At 46.3% G+C, this 22,382-nt stretch overlaps 1 protein-coding gene across 2 annotated transcripts in view; it reads left to right on the plus strand.

Moving 5' to 3' along the window:
- The window catches only part of PCSK2 (proprotein convertase subtilisin/kexin type 2), a 210,987-nt gene that overhangs the window by 186,736 nt on the left and 1,869 nt on the right, over positions 1–22,382 (plus strand). For both annotated transcript variants that reach the window (XM_024753718.1, XM_024753719.1), the window contains 3 exons: positions 6,653–6,868; positions 8,824–8,924; positions 17,104–17,331. In XM_024753718.1, the coding sequence (XP_024609486.1) occupies positions 6,653–6,868; positions 8,824–8,924; positions 17,104–17,331 (545 nt within the window). The remainder of the gene's footprint in view (positions 1–6,652; positions 6,869–8,823; positions 8,925–17,103; positions 17,332–22,382) is intronic.

Here is a 22,382-nt window from a genome sequence, read left to right on the forward strand (position 1 = left end):
GGGGGTGCGAGGCAGATGCTGCAGTCCCCTGGCCCGGGGGCGGCTTCCTGCGCGTCACCAGCCGCCTCTCCCTGCGCCTCTGCCTGAGGACCTGCCGACCCCACGGGAGGCGCTCCCAGTCCCAGGCTGCGCAGCCCGGACTGTGGGGCGGCCGACGGCGCGCTGTCCTGGGGGCAGGTTCTCAGGGGTCTCCAGAGGCTGGGACGAGGCTCCTCATCGGTTCACACTTGGTTGGCCCTTCTCCCTCCCCCCACCCCTATCCCCATCTCATGCTCACTTGTGTCTCCTGAGATCGCCCCCCAAGTCCTGCTCTCAGCATCTGTTTTTGAGGGGGCATAAATTGGGACCCACTGCTTCTCCCTGTAGGCGTGACCAACAGTTCTCTGAGAGTGAGCCCCCGCTCCCAGGAGGGGTCCACTCATCTGTCACCCTTGTTTAAGGCTCTGTGTGACTTCACTGCTACCCCCAACATTCCAAGTACAGAAAAGAAGCGAATAAAGAATGAAAACATAAAACAGCTACACAGAAATATAATGCAGTCACTGATACTGTGCCAGAGAGGGACTTTCTACACGTAAAAGAGGAAATATTTACCCCCCAAAAAAGAGTAATAAATATTACTCACAAAACCTTTCAAAATTTCTACAACGCTGGTCATTGTTAAAGCTGATCAATGGATACAGGGAGATTCATTATACTATTCACTCTACTTTTCGTGACGCTTTTCAAATTCAAAGGTTTTTATTCACACTAAAAAAGCAAAAAGCAATTCAGTAGGTGGTTAAGTTGTCAAGAGTCAGAATATACATTTAGAGAAAAGTGAAAACAGCAACTGTTCTAATATTATACAAATGGCTACTTATGGCTTGGGATAAAATTTTCAGGGACTATATTATATTCCCTGAATATATATATTTCAGGGACTATATTAAAAAGAGAGAGCTTTTTTTAATGCTGTATCTTTTTTTTAATGTTAGATCTATATAAACTAAATGGAACCAAACGTGACGAACTTTATCAGTCAGGAGAGGCTACATTGTGCTGCAGTAACAAACAGCCCCCAAAGCTCAGGGGCTTGAAAGCACAAAGGTTTATTTCTCAATCAGCTGCTCAGCCATCATGGTCAGTAGAAGGCTCTGCTCACCACAGTCTCCTGGGGATCAGAGCCGACACCTGGAACATTGCTACTCACTGTGCAGAGGGAAAGAAAGAGCTCTGCACAGCTGACTGACCGGTAAATGGTTCAGCCAAGGAATGATACCATGTATCTGTCACTCCCACTCACAGCTCACAGATTAAAACAGCTTATAAACCCCACCCAAGCACGAGGGGGCATTATCATGGGCCTAGACAGTGGGCAGCTAGGAATATTTGACAATCAGCACCAACAGCTACTACAATGAGCCCAGAAAAACTGCTGGGTGACCAGTGATCTTGTGAGGACAAACACACAAATGTCAAATGTGTTTGTGAATAGGTTGAATAAAATTGTTCCATGAACTGTGAGTACAGAAAAGCAGTGCTTGTAAATCAATACATAGTTTAATATGGTATTTAAATATATATTTGTAAAAAATAATAGACATAAGTAATAAAGTGGAAATTTTTCTGCAAGTCAAAATGCAAAAATACAAAAGAAAAAAGTGGGTAAATATATATATGCAATATAGATGACAAAAACTTGGTTAAGGTCTTTAATATAGAAAGAGCTCTAACAAATCAATAAAAAGGATATCATGAAAGAAAAAATAGGTACAGGACATTATCTTTGGGGGCTTAGTGCTTATTCATAAAGCAAGAATACTAATGAGCAGTAAAGGTATAAAAAGATAAGCTCAACTGATAGTGGAAAAAAATATATAACTCAAAACAATGAGGTACCAATTTTGTCTACCAAGCTGGAAAAACTATTTTTTTAATGATTCTAAATCTTGACCCAGATAGGCTGGATGTGGAGTACTTGTGCACTGCTGGTGAAGATATAAATTATTAATAAGCCGTATAAAGAGCAATAATATGGCACTATGGATAAAGAATCTTCATTCATTCCTTTTCACCCAAAATTCCCTATTTTAAAAACTCTGCTTGAAGAAATAAACAGAAATACAAAGACATATATAAAATAATGTTCATTTCAGCACTTTAAAACCTAGAAACAGCCTTCCACGTACGTCTAAGAAAAAGAGTAAATAAATTATGGAATGGCTATTTAAGAAGACTAATAAAAACTTATAACGTAGAGTAATATTTAATTATGTGAGGAAATGTTAATAATGTAATGGTAAGTGAGAAATACATTGTAAGCAGGGCCACAAAGGTGGATATACTTTATGATCCCAATTTCATTCTTAAACCTGTTCTTATACTTTGCATTTATATATATAACAGGCAGGAATACACAACATATCACCAGTGATTTTCTGTTCATGGGCGATCACATGGGATTTTTATTTTCTTCTTCATGCTCTAGATTCCAGTTCTTCCACAATGAATATGGTTTTCATTATAAAAATACGACTTTTTTAAAGTATGTCAGTGTTGTATTAAGATGTCAAAGTGACTGGAAAATAAAAATGAGTGTCATTGAGTGTTTAGGAAATACAAACTTTATCAGGCTGTCCTCACCAGTGTCTGCAGGCAGATACCACCACTGGGCCAGAGCCTGGGGAGGGGGGTCATTAGTCCGGGTCACTAGGCACTGGGGAGGATGAAGGGACCGACTCACTTTAGCCCCAAGTCTCTCAAAGTGGGATCTTCACCTCCTGGGACAGGTGATGTGCTGAGGGTACACAGAGCCACCACACCAGCCTCAAGCTGGAACTTTACTATAGCCGATGGTAAGCAATTTGTGCCATTATTTTATATTATAAGCAAAATACAAAATCGGCAAGAACTTTTAAGAAATGTGAGTCTGTGAAAGGCTGCTTTAGGCTATGCTTTTAAAATCGGCAAGTTCCAACTCCCTGCCCTTTGCCAATAGGTTAGAGCAAAGACTCAGCCTCAGCACTGTTGACACTTGGGCCAGATAATTCTTAGTTGGTAGCTGGTGGGGACAGGAGGCAGAGGGCTGCCCTATGCATTATGAAAGTTTAGTAGCATCCCTGGCCTCCACCCACTGGATGCTAATAATACATACACCACACACATCTACCCAATAGATGCTGGTTGTGACCACCAAAAATGTCTCCAACGGCGCCAAATGCCCCCTGGGGCACAAAATCACCTCTGGTTGACAACATCGGTGGTTAAATACTGCCAATAGTGCCTTGGCGAAAAATTCTCTTTTTTTGAAAACTTTTGAGAGACATTAATCCCACTATACTCCAGAAGACTAATACAAAGACAGAATTCAAAGTGGAATTGCACCACATATAAATACACTTGACCAAAAAAAAAAAAGCAGGAGTGGCAGGAGAGGCAGAGAAGGCAATTCCATCGTCAACCAGAATAACATGGAGGGCAAGTGTGCCCACCAGTCTCCACTGAGCATGTGTTACAGAGTAAGGGCGGGAAACCCCCAGCAGGAAGCCCTGCGCAGTGCAGGCTCTGGGCCATCTACCCCCTCATCTGTGGGTGACCCTTCCACACCCCGTTTGGGGTTTTGCTCTTCTTTACCACTTGCTCCCTGGATAAAATTCCCTCTGTTGAACTGCCCAGCATGGCAGTATCTTGATCAATGCAGTGTATCTGTCGGGATCAAGTTAAATTTGTAAGTTAACTTGGGGAAAACCGACATCTCTGTGATGCTGCCTTTCTATCCAAGAACATGACAGTGTTGATGTGTCTTTCCACCTGTGTCCCTCCACAGAATTTCAAAGTCCTATTTGTTTTTTTTTTAGTTTGTTGAATTTCTACCTAAGTATTATATCCTTCGTGTGGCTGGTATGAATTGTGCTGCTGGATTGCTGTGAGGATGCAGTGAGTTACTATGTAAAGTGCTCAGAGCGGTCCCTGGCACACAGTAAGTGCTGCAGAAGTGCTTGCTGCGATTATTTATCATCTCTCACACCCTCCAGTGGATGATTGCTTGAATGTGGGTCGCAGTTGTTCTATCTTGGTTTCAGCCCAGCTGCTGTTCAGGTGAAGCTGGGGGGCAGAAGTGGATCTTGGGGTGTCATTTCAACAGGAAAGTGTGGCATGCTGATAGGAGGCCCATTCCACAGCCGGCTCTCAGCCTCTTATAGATGCCCCTCCCCACTCACCTGCCCTCAGAACTAGGGTCTGCTCCTCAGTGGCCCATCTTCCCCAGAAGCCAGGGACTATTTGGTGCTGATACCCAATCATTAGAAGCAAGAATATAATTATTACTGCCTCACGTAAACACACACACACACACACACACACACACACACACACACACACACATCTTAGGAAAATGAAGTCTAATATTCCTAGCAATCAAAGTATTCTTGTGGGCAAGTCTTACATCCAAAACAAAACTAATGTTTGCCGCTCACTCTTCAGAAACATGCTGATAGTTATTCTCTGTGTATCAGTGAGCAAAGCCGCATAACAACTTCCCCAAAACTCAGTAGTTTAAAATAACAACCATTTAAGTCTGATCATGGGTCTACAGGTCTGCCGACCTGGGCCATCCTTGGCTAATCTCAGGTGGCCTCACTCATGCATCTGTGGTCAGCTGCGGGGTGAGCTACAGACTTTCTGGTCTGAGGTAACCTCCCCTGTCTGGCAGCTGTTGGCTGTGACAGTGAACCTGACTGGACTGTCGGTCATCAACCAGCCGGCTAACTCAGGTTGGTTCCCATGGTGCTCTGAGGGAGAGCGGAAGTGGGTAGGGCTCCTTGAAACCAATGCTTGGAACCGGCACAGCACCACTTCCCACCACATCCTGTTTGCCGAAGCAAGAGAGGAGGCCAGCCCCGATTCAAGCAGTGGGAAACGGACCTCTCCTCTTGATGGGCAGGGCTGCAAATCATACAGTAAAGGGGGCATGAATACAGAGAAAGCCGGAGAAGTTAGAGTCACGATCCTTCTCCCTACACCAAACTGAGAACACTTTTAGCACTGGTTTCCTTTTAGCGGAGGTTGCTTGTCTCACTAGCAGCCCACCTCTGGGCTGGTTCAGAGGAAGTTTCCTCAGGTGGCAGCCTCACCCATTTACCCTGATTCATGTCTGTTTCGCTTTCCAAGGGTGCCATTCCCCGACACTGAGCCCAAATCTGAGTCAGCTTGAGAGGGTGATCCCCTGCACCAGCCGTAAGGATGATACGTTTGTTTCCCTCTGTGTCCTGGTTTCTGAGAGCAGTTGCTCGTTTGGATAGAGTTTTCCAGGACAGATATATCAAGGTGCTGAAGACAGTTCTCAGCTAGTGGCTGAATCAACCTTTGTTGATGTATTGACTCAGTCAGTCACAGGCTAATTAACTCCAAGTCCTGTTAGAAGCAATCAGAATGTCACTTCTCATTGTCAGGAGGCAGAGAGACTTTGGCGGTGACCCAATCATCCTCTCTCCTCTGGTGTCGCCGCCCTTAAACCACTGAGTTAGGACCGAGGACCGCTGGTGGCTGCGCAGGGACAGACTTTCTCTGCCATGATTTCTACTTTTGTCCTTGCCCTAGAGGGTTACCCAGAGTCCTGGCCAGGCTGGACACCTACTACTCACCTGCCACACGGCATCCCTGCCCTCATCACCGCCCACCCAGCCTGCGGGGCAAAGCAGGGTAGCCTGGCCCTCCTGCCCCTGGGGTCAGAAGATAGGAAGCCGGAAGGAATGGCCACTCCAGGTTGTGGAGGCAGAGAGAATTCTCCTAGAAGGCAGAGAACAGGAAAAGAAAAACAGAAGCACTAAGAAAGTGGTTTAACAGAAAAGCAATGCAAACTGTAGGTCCTACAACTAAGCTTGCTGGTTATAACTAATTAGCATATGGTAGTAATCACTGTGCACATCATTATGTTTAAAATTATTTTTGCCGTATGTTTTACTTGATCATATTAGACTTTCTTCTTATATTTATATATTTGGTGTTCCCTTACACAGGTACAATATATAATATTTTGCTTAAAAGAATTCTAGTATGATCCAACTGAGTAAAAAAAAATGTGTATTATATACACACACACATCCCAAAATATATATAATCTGTAAGTAAAATGTGTATATTATACTTACAATATCTACATATATATGTAAACTTATATGAAATATATATAATATATAAAATAGAAGCTATAAATATCTTTTATATCTTATTTAGCTAAGTATTGATATAAATATACAAGTACATTTGCATTTTTGCTGAAAAATGCCTGAAAGAATATATAAAAATTACATGCGGGAGGATTTTTTTTTCATTTTCCTTTCCATATACTTTGACTTTTTACCATGAGAATGTACTATGTTTAAAAGCAGTTCATTTGTCAGTTTTAAGGAGATTTTTCCAGTTTTTCTCACTTTGTTATCCCCAGCTTAAATTGTAAATTCGGATGACTTTTCTATTGAATCCTTCCTGAAAAGAAAAATTCTCACGGTGCTCGGCCAGAAGGATAGTGGTTTTCAAGGGCAGATAGAAAGGAAGCCAGTCCTTGCGCTCAGCTGCTGAAGAAGCCCAGTTCCCCACCCGGACCCCGACCCCAGCCCCGGCGGGACCCCCTGTAGCCCGCGCATCTCTCCCTGTCGCCCCCCCATCCCAGGGCCGAGGGGGCAAAGGCAGCATCTACGTGTGGGCCTCAGGGGACGGCGGCAGCTACGACGACTGCAACTGCGACGGCTACGCCTCGAGCATGTGGACCATCTCCATCAACTCGGCCATCAACGACGGCAGGACCGCCCTGTACGATGAGAGCTGCTCCTCCACCCTGGCCTCCACCTTCAGCAACGGGCGCAAGCGCAACCCCGAGGCCGGAGTGGTGAGTGCGAGGCCGGGTGGGTGGACACTCCTGACGTCATGCGCAGACACAGTGACGTCATGGGAGGAGGAGCTCCCCACCCCCCTTCCCTCAAAGAGTCAGGGCCTATCCCCGGGGGAGATCCACCTTCTTCCAGGCTGATGATGCCTTCTTATCAAGGCAGAGACCTACGATAAACAAGAACGTGATGACCTCCTTCCCGCTCATGTACCATCGATTTTCTTGTTCATTGTTTTGGCTTACAAATAATGATGAACCCTGGTTTGCCCCCAGCACGTCACTTATAAGGATAACTAATATTAAGAACTGGGGCATCACACCTGCACCCATCTGAGCCAAGAGCTCGTCCATTTATTACAGTAATTTAAAAATAGCATCCATGGACGGACTTTTCTGGGTCCATAAAACCCCCCAAATTGGGCACATGTGTGTTTTCTCAAAGGAAGAGTAATGTGTTCCATCGTATTTTAAAATGGGTCCATGATTGAGAAAACAAAAAGGTTAAGAATCACAAACTTATTTACTGCACTTTGAGCAACTCTTCCTTCCTGGGCACCGAGGTTTAATAGTGAATTTTCCAAGGCCCCTAGAAATATACGTCTGTAAAGCATAATGAGCATTCTGGGATCTCTTCCTCTCTCTGGGTATTTCACTCACACAGGGGCCTTTCCTCAGGCTTCCAAGCCTGGAATTTAGTGGTTGGTTCAGGAGTCCTGCTGAGATACATCCTGCCCGGCCACTGCCTCCTCTGGGGTTGGGAGGAACACAGTCACCAATACCAGCTACTCCTGCAGTCCCAAGTGCCTGCCTGGGCTCCACCTGACCAGCTGGCCAGGCTCTCACATGACCCAGGAGAAGCCCTTTACCTACAGGAGACACAGACCTTAGCCTGACTCCCTCCATGAGCCTGGGGCTCCCCCTGGTCTTGGGGAGGATGGAGATCATGTCAGCTCCTCCCAAGCAGAAGGAGGTTTCGCCTCTCTCATCCTACAAGCTGAAAGGGACAAGTGAAGAAGCTCCCCTCCCTGCCCCAAGGGCCTCCCAATGGTGTCACTTTGTCCTCAACACCTGTCTATGACTCTCTTTCTACTATGGCTGGGGAGGGGCCTTGAGTTCTCTTTGAATATTGTCATTTTCCACAAGTAGATGCTTTTAAACCCCCCTGGTACTTTGTCCCCCCAAATAATAGGCCCACTTGAGGAGCCTACAGACAAACAGGAGGAAGGAGTATTCTCGTGGCTTATAAATGATCTTAATGAAAACCCTGGCTCTCGCAAACACTGCAAATGGGGACTCTCTCTTTGTAAAATCCTTTAAAACTCAGTTGATCAGCCTCCCGTGGGGTGATCACTCATGTATCAGAGGTGTCGCTCAGGGTGTTCCAGACTCTCTCCGTGGATTTTAGATGTAGAGAATGTAACACTTCTCTTTAATGGCCTGTCCCTCTAGGCAAACTGTGGCTGAGCCTGTTTTGTCTTTCCTCTTTGGGAATGCCACCCTTTTTCCTGAAGGGAAAGGAAATTGCTGATGGACTGGCCCTGAGCTTTCCAAGCCAATCCCAATGCAACAAAACTCACCATTGCTTTGACTATGGTGGTGATATTGGCTTGTCACTTTCCACCTATGATGTTTCCTTTTAGGAGCCAGAAGATAAATGTCTCTCTGGTCTCTAGAATAGCTGCAGATACGCTTCTCTGAACAATTGACTTGCTTTTATCTTGTGGACACTGTAACTATAACTGATTGTGTTTCCCTTTTTGCACAGGCTACTGGGAAACTCAGATAAAATGCATGGCAGAATAGATGCATGGGTGCTAAACTTATCCTTACCTTCATCTTAATCTTCTTCAGAACAAGGCAGAGTTTAAGTAAAAGAAATAGAAAATCCTCTGCTCCATGTCGTTTTGGGTTTAAAGCAGTGTGACTCACTCATTACTCACTATCTTCCCCTCCAGGCAACCACAGATTTGTACGGCAACTGCACCCTGAGGCATTCTGGGACATCCGCAGCTGCTCCCGAGGCAGCTGGAGTGTTTGCACTGGCTTTAGAGGCTAAGTATGTTTCCATCTCGGGACCAAGGGCCGGTTCTGCAGGGTGGACTGAGACATGTCTCCCCACCTAGGTGTCCACAGAGGCAAAAGTGGGTGTGAGAGTCAGTAAATAGTCAGGGCCAATGAACTCTGGTGGGCATTGCTAAATAATACACACACACACTCACACACACACCACAAAACTACATCCCTGAGAGAGCACAAGAGTTGAACATCCAACCACACATAGGGGCACATCAATGTTTTCTTGGTGAAAACACCCTTTTATCTTCTATGGATCCCGTGGCTGTTTTACTCTAATAATACTCCCAAACAGCTACATGAAGGAAAACCATTGCCAAGCCGGGTATCCAGCAAGGTTTTCAGACATGTGTTAAACAGGATGCTCTCGCTCCAGATTTGTTAACTTATAAGGCTGAACTCATTTTAACACTGAGACAAGGTGGGCGAAGTCACACAACGTAGGCCTAGAAATGGGCTTTGCTGGGAAACCATCCAGCTACCAGAGAGGGGAGACCATCCCCTCTGTTCTCACCACCTCCGCAGAGGCCACAGGTCAGTACAGCTGGACCCACCTTGGATTTGAGCGTCAGCAGAGGTCCCTGCCCACCCACTCCTCTGTCTTCTCTCAGTGCAAACCAGAGGCTGGCCTTGGGTTTGAACAATGAACTTGTGGCTTCAGGCACCACCCATGTGGTGTAAGTGCAAATGCCCGCTAGGCAGGGAATTATCCAAGAATACAGAACCAGCAACTTATAAGAAGTTGAATTCAGGCTCCTGGGGAAGGGAAGTTGAGTTCCCATCCCTGTCAGCCATTGCTAGGCAACCGGAGCTTCTAGCAACAATCTTCAGGCAGCCCTGCTTGACTCTCCACATATGCAGTGCATTTTTTGACTTGCAAAGGAGGTAAGAGCTGATTCCTAGAATAGGAAAGGACATCAAAAGATTATCTAGTCCAACCCCTCTGCCTTTAAACAGAAAAGACTTCATTATCCTCCTTTTACAGATAAGGCCCCAAATTGGGAGTGACTTCTCTTTTGGACCAGGCCAAGCTTTGATTCTTTTAACAAAAGTCAGTTGGAAATTTTAGGAAAGAAGAGATGGACACTGGTCAAAGCCTTCCTATTAAGCACAGAGACCAAAACTTACTCACGTATTATGTGCATTTCCTGAGGATGAAGCTGTTCCTCTCAGGGCCTGTTGGGTCCTGGAGTCTGAGCTGGCCTCGCTCACTCCAGCTGGGAGCAGACAAGCAGAGGGAGGCTGCTGCCTGCCACAGAGCCTTGCAGAGGACAGGGAACAAGAAGGGCTTCCTGGTCTCCTCTTAAATCTAAGAGGGCAGAACTTGACTCAAAGTCTCCTTAGATTCTGGCAAGCAAAAAGTCACTTTCCCAGGCCTATATGCCTACAAAGTGACCCCTTACATACATCAAAGTAATGGAGCAGGCTGCTGGAACTTTAAACAGATGCATGGGCTCTGCACCAATTATTCCCCATTCTTTAGCATGCTTGCAGATTTCCTTACAGAAAAGAATGCAATCACCACTTAGGCACACTTTGTTTTGGAGCAATGGTCATGAATTGAGTGCTGTCTATTGCCATAAAGAGGGAAAAAATGATACCTGGCAGTAGCGGGTTCAAGCCCGTCTTGGGAGCCAGTCCTCAAAAATTCCTCAGAACACCAATCACCTGAGTTGGAAACACACCCTGAGATTAGATTTGATGCAAGTGATTTATTAAGAGAGGGATCCCGGCAGAAACCACTGGGGAGGAGAGGAAGCAGGTTCGGGCTGGGGAAGAAGCTGAGCAAGGATGCGATTTCAGAAGTCTGGCCTCAGCCTGATCCCAGGGAGAGCTCTGGAGGGTAAATTATGCCTCAGAGTTTGTTCCACATCAAAGCAAGGGAGCTGGGCTGCCATATTCTTGTACTGTTTGGCCGTTGGCTAAGAGCCCCACCTGGGAAAGTAAACGCCAAGGCTTCTCTGTGGGCCAAAAGGCTCCAACAGCCAGCAGCTGAAACCACTGCTCAGCATGAAATAGCCCCAGGAGATAGCCCGGAGGGCGGAGGAGGGAAAGACTCTCCACGAACACTTCCCACAGCTCATCTCCTACAGCTCAACTCTCTTTATCTTCACATGAGGCAGCTGGGAGTCCCTGGTGACATATGTGGCAGCAGTCGAGGGCTGTTTCCCACCCAGAGGTCCAATAAGAAAGCTTTTCCAAAGCAACTTGAATACAGTAAATAAATTATCCTGTCTAAATGAATTCCCATCCGGACTACGGAAGAGGGAGAATGACCACCCCCATGGCTCCAGGGGACAAAGGGAAACCACGCCTCTGTTCTGACCAGTCATCACCTTGTTGTTTAATCTCATAAAATGCTTTTCTGCCAAATGCTTGAAAATGCCTTTCTGAGTTGTTGGGAACATTGCTCACATTTCCCAGTGAGACCAATATTAGAGAAATTCCGAAGAATTTCTTTAGTGGGGAGTTACTGCTGCCTTCAAATATTTGGGGTTCTCTCCATGACCCCAGGCTTTCTGGGTGGTTCAAGAGGGCTGCGCTGGGTTTGAGGGGTAGATGTTAAAAGAGGCAAACTTGTGACCCAGGAGAACCATCCGTAGTAAAGCGGCCCATATACTGGACTAGAACAGTGTTTCCAAAAGTGACCTTCCAAGGGATGGATTTTTTCATGTGAGCTCTATCAAAGTCTACTAGATGCAGAGAAAAGTGCACAAATATTAGGTACAGCTCAAAGACTTCTTGTAAAGTTAACAGATCCGTGTAACCAGCACCCAAGTCAGGAAACAGACCATTACCTAAGTCTCAGTATGTGCTTTTCGGCTCAGGATTATGTCTGAGAGATTCCTCCATGCTGCTGCGTGCGCTTATAGGTTGTCCATCCTTGTTGTTGAATATTACTCCATTGTATAAGTGGATACTTGGGTTGTTTCCACACTGGGGCTATTGTGAGTAGCATTGCTGTGAGCATTCTTGTACATGTCTTTTGGTGAAGATGTGGACGCATTTCTGTTTGATGTATATTAGGGAGTCAAAAAGCTGGGTCATGGGGTATACACAGGTGCAGGTCTAGCAGTTTTCCAGAGTTGGTGCACTTGCTGACACTCCCTCCAGCAGTGTATGAGAGTTACAGCTGTTCCACATCCTTGCCAACATTTGCTATTATCTGTCTTCTACACTTTAGCCATTCTTGTGGGCATTCTGTGGAATTGCACTGTAGTTTTAATTTTTATTTCCCTGATAACTAGTGAAGTTGAGCACTGGGGAGTTTTGAAAATGATAGATTCCCAAGACTCAGCCGAAAGTCACTGAATCACATCCTTAGGGATGAATGGCCCAGGAATCTGTCTTTTCAACGCCTTTTTCAGGGACTGCAAGAGCAGCCAGCCCCATGCTGGTCTGTGGCCTGGAGTGTGTGGCATCCAGGAGTACGGCAAGGGCTCTATGAACCTAGCACTCAGGTGCTGTTTGCGGAATATGAACATCGCACTCTGCCTCTGACTAGGTGCCCGTATTAGACAGAAAACAGGAAATCCAAAAACAACAGCTAAACTGAGACAGGAATTTATTTTTCTTTTCTTTTCCTTTTTTTTTAATAGCATAGTAACAATATATTTTAAATAGAATATTAATTTTATTTAATAAGTTTCTTATGAAGGAGTTTATTTTTCTGTCATGCAGAAGATAATACAGAGATGAGGAGCCCCGGCAAGTGCAGGGTGGCCACCAAGAATCAGGGACTCTGTCTCTAGATTTCTGTTCTTCTACACCTTCATGTTATCTAGATGCCACGGGAGCTCCAGCCATCATGTTTACATGTCAGGCAGGAAGAGGGGAAAAGCAAAGGGAAAAAAGAAATCCACCAGCTGAGTGATCTCTGTTTAAAAATTTTTCGAAAAATCACTCAGGGACTTATTTCTTATTGGCCAGAACTGTCACATGGCCACCCCAGACTGCAAGGGAGGATGGGAAATGTAGTTTTGTAGCTGTTCTCTCCTTAAATTCCCTTTGCTGTCTTGATTATCAGGAGGAGAATGTGAATTGGAATCCAGAGAATTTGATACCATAAATAGAAGAACTCTGAAAAACAATGGTCTTTCAGGGGTAATCCTCACAAATAAGGAACTCAAAAAAAAAAAAGAAAAAAAGGGCACTATTTTGCACCAGTGGGAAGTTAGTACATCAACCGTAAGTGCAGGGCTCAGTAGGAGATATGGTTCTAGGGATCATTCACAGGCAAAAACTCACTTGCCAGGACCAGCTTTAGAGGCTTAGGAAACAGCCCATCCCGAGGTCTCCCTGGTGCAAGATTCCTCTTCCAGCCATGCGGGTCAGTCTCTCCCTGGGCTTCACACTGGTTTTTCCAAGATCCCACACTCTCTTGCTCAAGACGGCTGCCACCTTGGCCAGGCTCTGAGTGACCTCTCTCCTTGGAGCCCTGGCCTGTCCTCACATCTTATCTAGAAGCCCTGGGTTTGGCTTTGACCTCCGGAGATGTTTTCTCTGAACCGAGAGGCAGATGGCCCATCCCAAGTAGCCTAGGACCAGTCTGCTGACAGCTGAACGTTTACCCTGGAACATCACAGCGTCCTATGAGCGATTGGACCCAGCCAATAGGTGCCCTGCAGCTGCACAGGTGTCACCATTTTCACTGACAGTTCACCGGGGGTTCCTCGTACATGGCCTTGTTACAGCTCGCGGCTCGTTCCTCATGGTCACTTGTTCGTGGGCCAGGTTCCTGCAACATCCTCTTTCCAGTCCCACGTCTTGATTCCTCCTCCCTGGTGATGTTTCTGGAGATCGGATCACGGGTCTCTCTGCCCTTCCTGTCTGTCACTAAGATAAAGTCCCTACATTCTACTGTGTCATCCTCTCCGCCTCTGTTCCTGGCTCTACCTCCCTGACTCATACAGGGCTCCCAACCTCCTGTGCTGATATGTGTCTTCTCCCGCCTCTAGATCCTTCCTTCCAGAACCTTCTCTCCCTAGGAACTCCCCTTCCCTGTGTTTACTCAGTCACTCCCACTCATCCCTTTGACCTTAGCTAAAAATATCACTTCCTGAGAGACCCTTGCTGACCCCCTGACCCCCTGGACCAGAGTTTCTCAGATTTGCTGCTGATGATCAGAATCCCTGGAGTGCTTGCTAAGAACAGATGTCCAAGCCCACGCCAGGTCCACAGACTCAGAATCTCCAGAAGCTGCAGTTGTAACAAGCACCCCCAGTGCCGCCGGGAAGTTAAGAACCACCCCCCACCCCCGCCCCAAGCAGGTTTGCTGGAGCCTTCGGCAGATGCTTGGACAGCCCGTGGGATCAGCATCTCTGGGTCCTGTCTGACTTCGTCATTGTGTTCACGTTGGTTCACATGTGCAGACAAGGTTGTGAACCGCCATCTCAGACCCGTGTTCTCAAACCCCGTGTGCAGAAGCATCACCTGCGCTTTGTCTTGAGTGCACATCCTCAGGCCCACAGCCTCCAGGAGGCCGATTCCAGAGACCTGAGGTTGAGGCCAAGAATCCATATCTGTCACGAGTCCCCATGAGGTTCTGATGCAGGACCACAGTCTGTGAGACTCCCTGGCTGGGATAACTCAGGGTTCCACTGTTGGCTCCCCTGGCATTTTAAAATATTGAGTTGTCTGTCTGTCCCCCGGGCTGTAGGCTCTGAGAGGGCAGGGACCTTCCTACGACCTGCCCGGAACTAGTGCAGAGCCTGGACGTGATACCTTTCCATATATCTGTCTTACTTTCCCAGCTATTATATAAAATATTTGAGAAAATGTCATGTTCCTTGTCCTGTAGCACTGAACACAGTGACTTTTATATTGTAGATGTTCTGTAAATTTATTTTTATTATTTAATATTAATATTAAATAATAAAAATATTTATTATTTAATTTAATACAATCCTTGAGCTGCTATGGTAGGATTAAAGCCTAAAGCACGTTGATGAAATAATTATTTTACACAATAGTATCTTCGGTCAATTCAGAAGTTGCTCAGAATGAGGAAATAAGAGGGACTCTGTTTTACTTTTCAGACATAAGCAAATGGTTGTTCAAATGGTGTCACAAATTCAGTGACATTGGAGTATGGAGCACGCTCTGATTTATTTTAAAAGTAGAACATCCTTGTTCTAGCACATTCTTTCTCTCTTATGGACCCGATGAGAATAAATCCGTGGAGAAACGTCTAGTGGGGTTAGAAGCATGGCTCATTTTTGCAGCAGAACCCCTAGCAAAGATGAGGGATGCTCCACCTACCAGCCAGCCCTTGGATCACCTTGAGGTCACCAAATCCTCGTTTATCGACACTTTTGAGTTAAATGAACTCAGAATCCTCTTCCAGCAAAACAATGAGCTTTCGGCCATAATCAACTTCAGGAAATTTCACACTGTTCACCTAGTCCATATGTCCAGGGGACCATATGTCCAAGATATGTTCTTAAATTTCTCAAATAAGCATTGACCTTCCTTGAAACTTTCTCTTTAAAAGCTGAAGGTCTTCCTGGACTTCCTTCTCCTCAATATTATGTACAAACCTAAATGGGAAAAGAACTTAAAGGTCTGCATTTCAAGAGCATATGAATCGTTATCATCTTTTGACTCTGTTTTGAAGCTCTGAACCAATGAATGCTGCTTGTGTTGAGATTTTATCAAATGAGTGACGGTGTTCTTTGAATCATTTGAGTCTAGGGAGAACCGTAGTGCAGGGTTTTCCAACTTTTGTGACCGTGACTCTCAGTGAGAAATTAATTTTGCATTGCAACCCAAACACATACTACAATACCACACGCGAGTGTGTGCAAACACACACACACACACAGAGTTTCCCATATTACATGCACACTGTTATTCTTTTCTGTTCTATTCCACTTGTGATAGCCCCATCCATTAAATCTCTGGTTCTCAGCTGTCTACTGGAATGACCTGGGAAGTGTTAACAATTTCCAAAGCCTGGGTCCCACTCCTAGAGCTTCTGATTTAAATAGTCTGAGATGTGGCCTGAGCAGTGGAGTTTTAAATGTTCCCACCAGACAGTTTTACTGTGCAGCCCAGATACATAGCCTGTGCAATCAGTTGACCTCCTAGCCCACAAACGGGTCATGACCTACACTTTGAAAAGCACAGACATTGACACTAATGTCAATAGCACAGACTACTAGACATTAATTTCCAAAGACAAGTCCGCAAGCAAACTTGTCTATTTGCTGAACAAAGAGTATGCTGAGGGCTGTCCTGGGCACTGGGAGACAAATACGCTGAAGCTGTTGTCTCTGCCCTTGAAGAACTGACAGCTTCATGTCCCCAGATGGAACACTCCTGCATAGCCAACACCCAGATCAAGAAACAGAACTCTGTCAGCACCCAGCAGCCCCCTGTGTCCCTTACAGGCACTGCCACCCCAAGACCAACCACTAACCTGGCTTCTGACAGCACAGATTCATTGTGCCTGTTTTTATACTTTAAACAAATGGAACCATACTCTGTGTTCTCCTCCGTGTCTGGCTTCTTTGGGTCAGAATTCTTATTGTGAGATTCACACAATTGTGAGCTCCCTGTTATTCTGAGTAGCTGGAGTTCATTCTCATTGCAGTGCAGTGTTCCACCTCCTATAAACACACCTCAATTGGTTTATTCACTTTACTGTGGATGGGCATTTGAGGACTTCATAGTTTAGGCCTATGAACATTCCAATACGTATATGTCTGGTGAATATATACACACATTTTTGTTGGATACGTACCTAAAAATGGAACTTCTGGGCCATAGCTTAAGCACATGGGCAACATTTGAAGATAGAGCCAAACCATTTTCCAAAGTGTCTGCAATAACTTACACTTCCATCACCAAAGTACCCAGTTGCTCCACATCTTTGCCAACACTTGGTATTGTCAGTCTTTTTCATTTTAGCCATTCCAGTGTGTGTTAGATATCGCAATTGAAATGTATTTAAGTAAGAAAGGCAAGATATTTTAAATTGACATATATCTATACCTATATTCTCAGTAGTGCATGGAAATCCTCCCTTGACTTGTGGGTTCATAGATGTTCCAACATCTTACCAGGGGTCTATGTCCTACCTTAGTCATTGTGTCTCTCTCCCTCTGTCTCTCTCCTCTTCCCCCGCCCTTGCTCTCAAACACTCTGCCTCCGGTACCCAGCCTGGGTCTGACCTGGAGAGACATGCAGCATCTGACCGTGCTCACCTCCAAACGGAACCAGCTTCATGACGAGGTCCATCAGTGGCGGAGGAACGGGGTCGGCTTGGAGTTTAATCACCTCTTTGGCTACGGGGTGCTTGACGCAGGCGCCATGGTGAAAATGGCCAAAGACTGGAAAACTGTGCCTGAGAGGTTCCACTGTGTGGGAGGCTCCGTGCAGGACCCTGAGTAAGTGCGGGCAGCAGTTCTACTGCTGTTTGTGGAAAATACCCAGAGATGGCGCCACTGCACTGGTGACCATAACAGATTCCCTCTCTGCGCCATCCCGAGATGCACTGGATTTGATTCAGGGACAACCAGCTTCCAGGCAGAGCTGCAGTGTTGCACAACTCCAAAGTATCCAGTCTACAAAGCCCTGGGGCCTGGAACTTCTTTCCCTTATTGCAAAAAGGGAGAGATTTACAAAGAGGGATTGCCAAGGGGAAGACTTACGGCGTCTGTGCCTTTGCAGACGCTGGGCCACAGCAGGTGGGGACCATGGGCAGTGTGACCAGAGCAGGATGTACAGTTAGTTGCATCCTGGCTACATTCGAGATTAACAGAAAGGTGGCACGGTTGCAGTATTTAGGGGAACGGGCATTGGGGCCTGCTTAGTCGAGGTTCACCTTGATGTCAGACCTTGTTCTCCGCAATTGCCCTGGACAAGAAGGATGGGTCTCTGTTGATCCTCGCGCTCTGTGCTTCTGGGGGGCGGAGGGGAGAGGGAGATGCGGAACGTATATGCCGAGATGAATGACCGTTTCTCTCCCAATTCCGAGTGCACTGAACATTCTGTCATAATCCGGGTACAGCTTGGAATTTGGAGCCAGAGGCAACACTGGAAATAGGCTGTCTGACGCCTCATTCTAGTTAAGGAATCTGAGGCCCTGAGATGTGACCGTCCCAATGGCTCACAACTAACTGGGAACTTATCCAATAGCAGCAGCATTATTTTTTTTTAATCTGGAGAAATCTTTTATTATATTTCAGTTGATTCACTAGGTTAAATTTATTTCACGGTATCTATAGATGTTCTTGTCTATATAGAAAACATATTTCTTACAGGTTTTTATGCAAATCCATTGAGAATTTACCTTCCACAAATGACCTTCTGTTAGTTGAGACAATTTTATTCCAAACAAAATACACATGTACACATATACTGTGACAGCAATTTTTAAAATAAGTATAGAGGGATTTCTTGGTTGGTGTGTGAAAATACGTATGTCAACGCCCCACCCCACAGAGGTTCTTATTTCTAAGGTTTGGGGTAAGGCCCAGAAGACGGAGATTTGTGGGTGGTCTCAGCAGCATTGTTTTAATGAGAGGAAACTCGAGAGCTATTTCAGCACTAATTCAGCTGGGCTCCAGGAGGACAGGGACCTCATCTGTCTCGTTTGCTGGTGTGTCCTCAGGGCCTAGAACAGCGCCTGGAACTTAGTAGTCATGGGATCGATATTTGTGGGATGAACGAATGAATGAACATTTAGCCAGCATCACCTGGGCACAAGGAAGATGTCTACACGGTGGCGATGGGACCACCAGTCCAGCCAGGGAGATTCAGGGGCAGGGGACAGGCAGCCTTGTTGGAAGCGCTCTGTGTCCCCTCGTCCACCCACGCCTGAATTGTTCTCAGATGCAGGTGAGTGAGGTCTGGGGCAGATGTGCTCATGGAAGAACTCAGAGGCTGGGCAGGGGGTCCTGAGGGCAACGCCCAGGCCAGCTTGTGCCTCTGGTAGAGGCAACCCTATCATCAGGAATCCAACTTCTCAGGGGCTGGGACGGAGGGATCCGCAGGCTTGATAGCTGCCACTTCCTATGCAGGGCTGTACAGAAACGGCCTCTGAGCAGGTGAGTGGCAACCGTCAGGGTTATGAGTTTCCTCAGCACTCATCTTCCCAGAGAAGCAGTCAATTCGAAAAGCAATTTTCTAAGGAGACTTCATCAGGAGAGTCTGTAAAGGATGCTTGACTAAAATAAAAGGGAAAAATAGAAGTGGCTGTGAGCATCTGTGCTGGACCAGCTGAGGGCCGTGAGCAGAGGAAGCCGAGGCCGCCCCATCGGCCAGCGTGTCCCCAGAGCACGCTGTCAGATACAGGCCACTTCCACCCTCCCCTGTTCACTCAGCTCCTTGAAGACTGTGGCGAACTCCGGATTTTAAGTGAATTTGGAGATCAACGTTAAAACCTGATCCGAATGCCTGAAGCAGCATAGTAGAGCGGAGGGTGTGCTCGGCCACAGCATGCTGGCCGGGTGGCTGTGGACTGGTCACTTCTGAGCCGCAGTATCTTCTGTGGGGGTTAATGCCCACCTGACACTGTGACGTGGGGAAGAGCAAACATCAAGTGACCCCTGTTGAGTGTTCTTCAGTGACAACCACATGGCAGGTGTTTTAGATACTCGGGAAAGGGCAGCTGCCATTGTTACTATTATTATTCTAGCAAAACGACTACAGCTTCGTAACAGTTTTTATCATACAGCTGAGGATTGAGAACCCAAAGAGCATTCCAAGGGCCCCCTGGGAAGCAATGCCTATTTCTAGGCACAAAGTCACTGAGCCCTCATTTTGCACCAACATGCAGTAAGACAAAGATATAAGCCATGTTTGTCTTTATAGGACTTGAGCACCAGGCTTCTGTACTTGTTTCTGAAAGTTCAGAGAGTAGCTCACACCTTCTGATGGGTGCCTCATTTTCAGCAGCGAGTGTGTTCCCGAACGTGGCTGTGTGGCTAGATCAGGGTCTCTGAAGAGCCTCTTTGGTTCCACAAACAGCCATCTCCTACTGCAACCTTCTGATAAACTGACTTTTCCTGAGCGCCTGTCCCTGTTCTTTTAAAATAAGAATGAGTTGTACTCCTTTTCTTCTAAAAGCAATATATGGCACTGGAGGAAAGTCAGAACATACAAAGCAGCAAGAAGAGGGTAAGAAAAATCCACGAGAGCTGCTCCCTGCCTCTCACGACTAACGAACGCCAGGTCGCCTGTGAGAGGGGGTGGTGTTCTCTTTTCTCTATCAAGCTTGCTGCCTCTGGAATTCACAATTCAAGTCAATTTCAAAGTGACAACATTCCAAGAAGAGTGCAGTTAAATGTCCTCTCCCCAGGGCCCCAGGCCCTCAGCCAGCAGGTGGGGATGGGAGTTTGGGGAGCAGGCAAGTCCCCCAGGCGCTAAACAAGCCAGGCTCCCAGGGGCCGAGGGGTTCCCGGAGGGGCCTCCGACCCTGGCACACACCCCAAGCCCAAGGCTTCTAGGACAATTTGTAAATCCTAACAGGTGTGTGTGCTTGTTCCCACGCCAACCTGCCCAGGTGGATGGCAAAATTCCAATTATTTTCTCAACAATTAGACCTGTGCTCTACAAAAACAGAAGCAACTAGCCACGTGTGGCTATTTAGTGAAATTAAATAAATTTAAATTGATCACTAAAATTAAATTTAATTAATTAAAAATTCAGTTCCTCACTCATACTTGTCACATTTCGAGTGCCCAAAAGCCACATGTGGCCAGTGGCTACAGTATTAGCACAGATATAGAACATTTCCATCCTTGCAGGAATCGGTAGTGCTGTTGGCCAGCACTGGTCTAGACATTTGTAAATGTACAACGTATATGAGTGTGTGTCTGTATTTATCTTTACAGCAACTCTTCAAGGTAGGAAGTCATATCCCCATTGTATAGGTAAGGAAAGTGAGCTCAGAAAGTTCAAATTCCTTACCCACAACTGGACCTTTAGTCTACCCATGTAGCTTTCTGCCCAGGGGCTGGAGCCCATGTGATCATTAATCATTTATCAGCTCACCTGTTATGTTTCTGATCCTGTTCCGAGTAAGTAGCATCTTCTTTGAGAGGTCCAGGTAGTGGCTTGCCATACTCACATCTCCAAAGCTGGCCTAATGCCTGCTTTCTACCAAATTGGAGGATTTCCCCAGAACCTGGTGCTGGGGACCCTCTGCCCCTGCACCATCACTGGATCTCCATGGCCAGTGGATGCATGATTCAGCATCAGAGTCCACGCAGAGCACACACGGTCCATGAGACTGTTTATGTGTATATTTTTAAGTTCCTTGGAAGAGTATTGCCTTTATCAATGAGCTGCAGGGGAGCTCCAGCAAGCCCTCCCCGGTTCTTTGCCTTGGTTCCAAGGGCAACGTAGAACCAAGGCTTGGCTCTGAGCTGGGTGTATGACCAGCATCCTTTTGTAGATGTATTCTACAAGATGTGTGTTTAAAAATACACACCATGGGCTTCCCTGGTGGCGCAGTGTTTAAGAATCCACTGCCAATGCAGGGAACATGGGTTCAAGCCCTGGCCCAGGAAGATCCCACGTGCCGCGGAGCAACGAAGTCCGTGCGCCACAGCTACTGAGCCTGCACTCTATAGCCCGTGAGCCACAACTACCAAAGCCCATGCGCCTAGAGCCTGTGTTCCGCAACAAGAGAAGCCACCACAATGAGAAGCCCACACACCTCAACGAGCAGTAGCCCCCGCTCACCACAGCTAGGGAAAAGCCCACACGCAGCAATGGACACCCAACACAGCCAAAAAAAAAAAAAATACACACCATTTTATGCTCCAAAGTAAAAGCCATGTCCAGGAAGGACATTAACATAGACAAAGGGCTGGAGAAAGGGAGCTAGTATCATGGTCCAGGCACTGTGCTCAGTGTTTTCCTACATGGTCTTATTTAAACCCACCCACAATGACAATAAGACTTCAAGTATTTGAAAAATTTTCCCAAGCTCTCTTGACCAGTAAGCATAGAAGCAGAATTCTAACCCAAATAGGTTTATTCCCGAAGTCTGGAGTCCTTCCATTGTACCATGCACTCCTCAAATGTAGTTTCCTGTATTATGTTTCTAGCGCAAGAACATTTGAGCATCTCATCTCCAAAGGAGGCCACTTCCAGAAAGGAGATCGGTTATATGGAAAGACAGCTGAGAAGTCTTAGACTGACCGTCCATGGGGCTCCAACTCCATGACCGAAGAGACTCCCAAGTTCCCCTGATCTGTCACAGGACTGTGCTTTACTCGGATTGATTAACCCAAGTTCAGTTGTTTTATGATAGTGTTAACAACCACATTAGCAATAGTTTCTCCTGATCAAGGTAGTGAGCACTTGAGAAGAAACGTATATGAGCTCCTGTCTCAGTCTGGGCTGTCCCAAAGTAGACCCTGATGGGACTTGGGGACTGACGATGTTTTGAGAGATGATCTCGGGAAACAAGTGAGGAGGTGCAGCT

The sequence above is a fragment of the Neophocaena asiaeorientalis genome, unplaced genomic scaffold (assembly GCF_003031525.2).
Source record: "Neophocaena asiaeorientalis asiaeorientalis breed wild unplaced genomic scaffold, Neophocaena_asiaeorientalis_V1.1 scaffold302, whole genome shotgun sequence".
Classification (NCBI taxonomy): domain Eukaryota; kingdom Metazoa; phylum Chordata; class Mammalia; order Artiodactyla; family Phocoenidae; genus Neophocaena; species Neophocaena asiaeorientalis.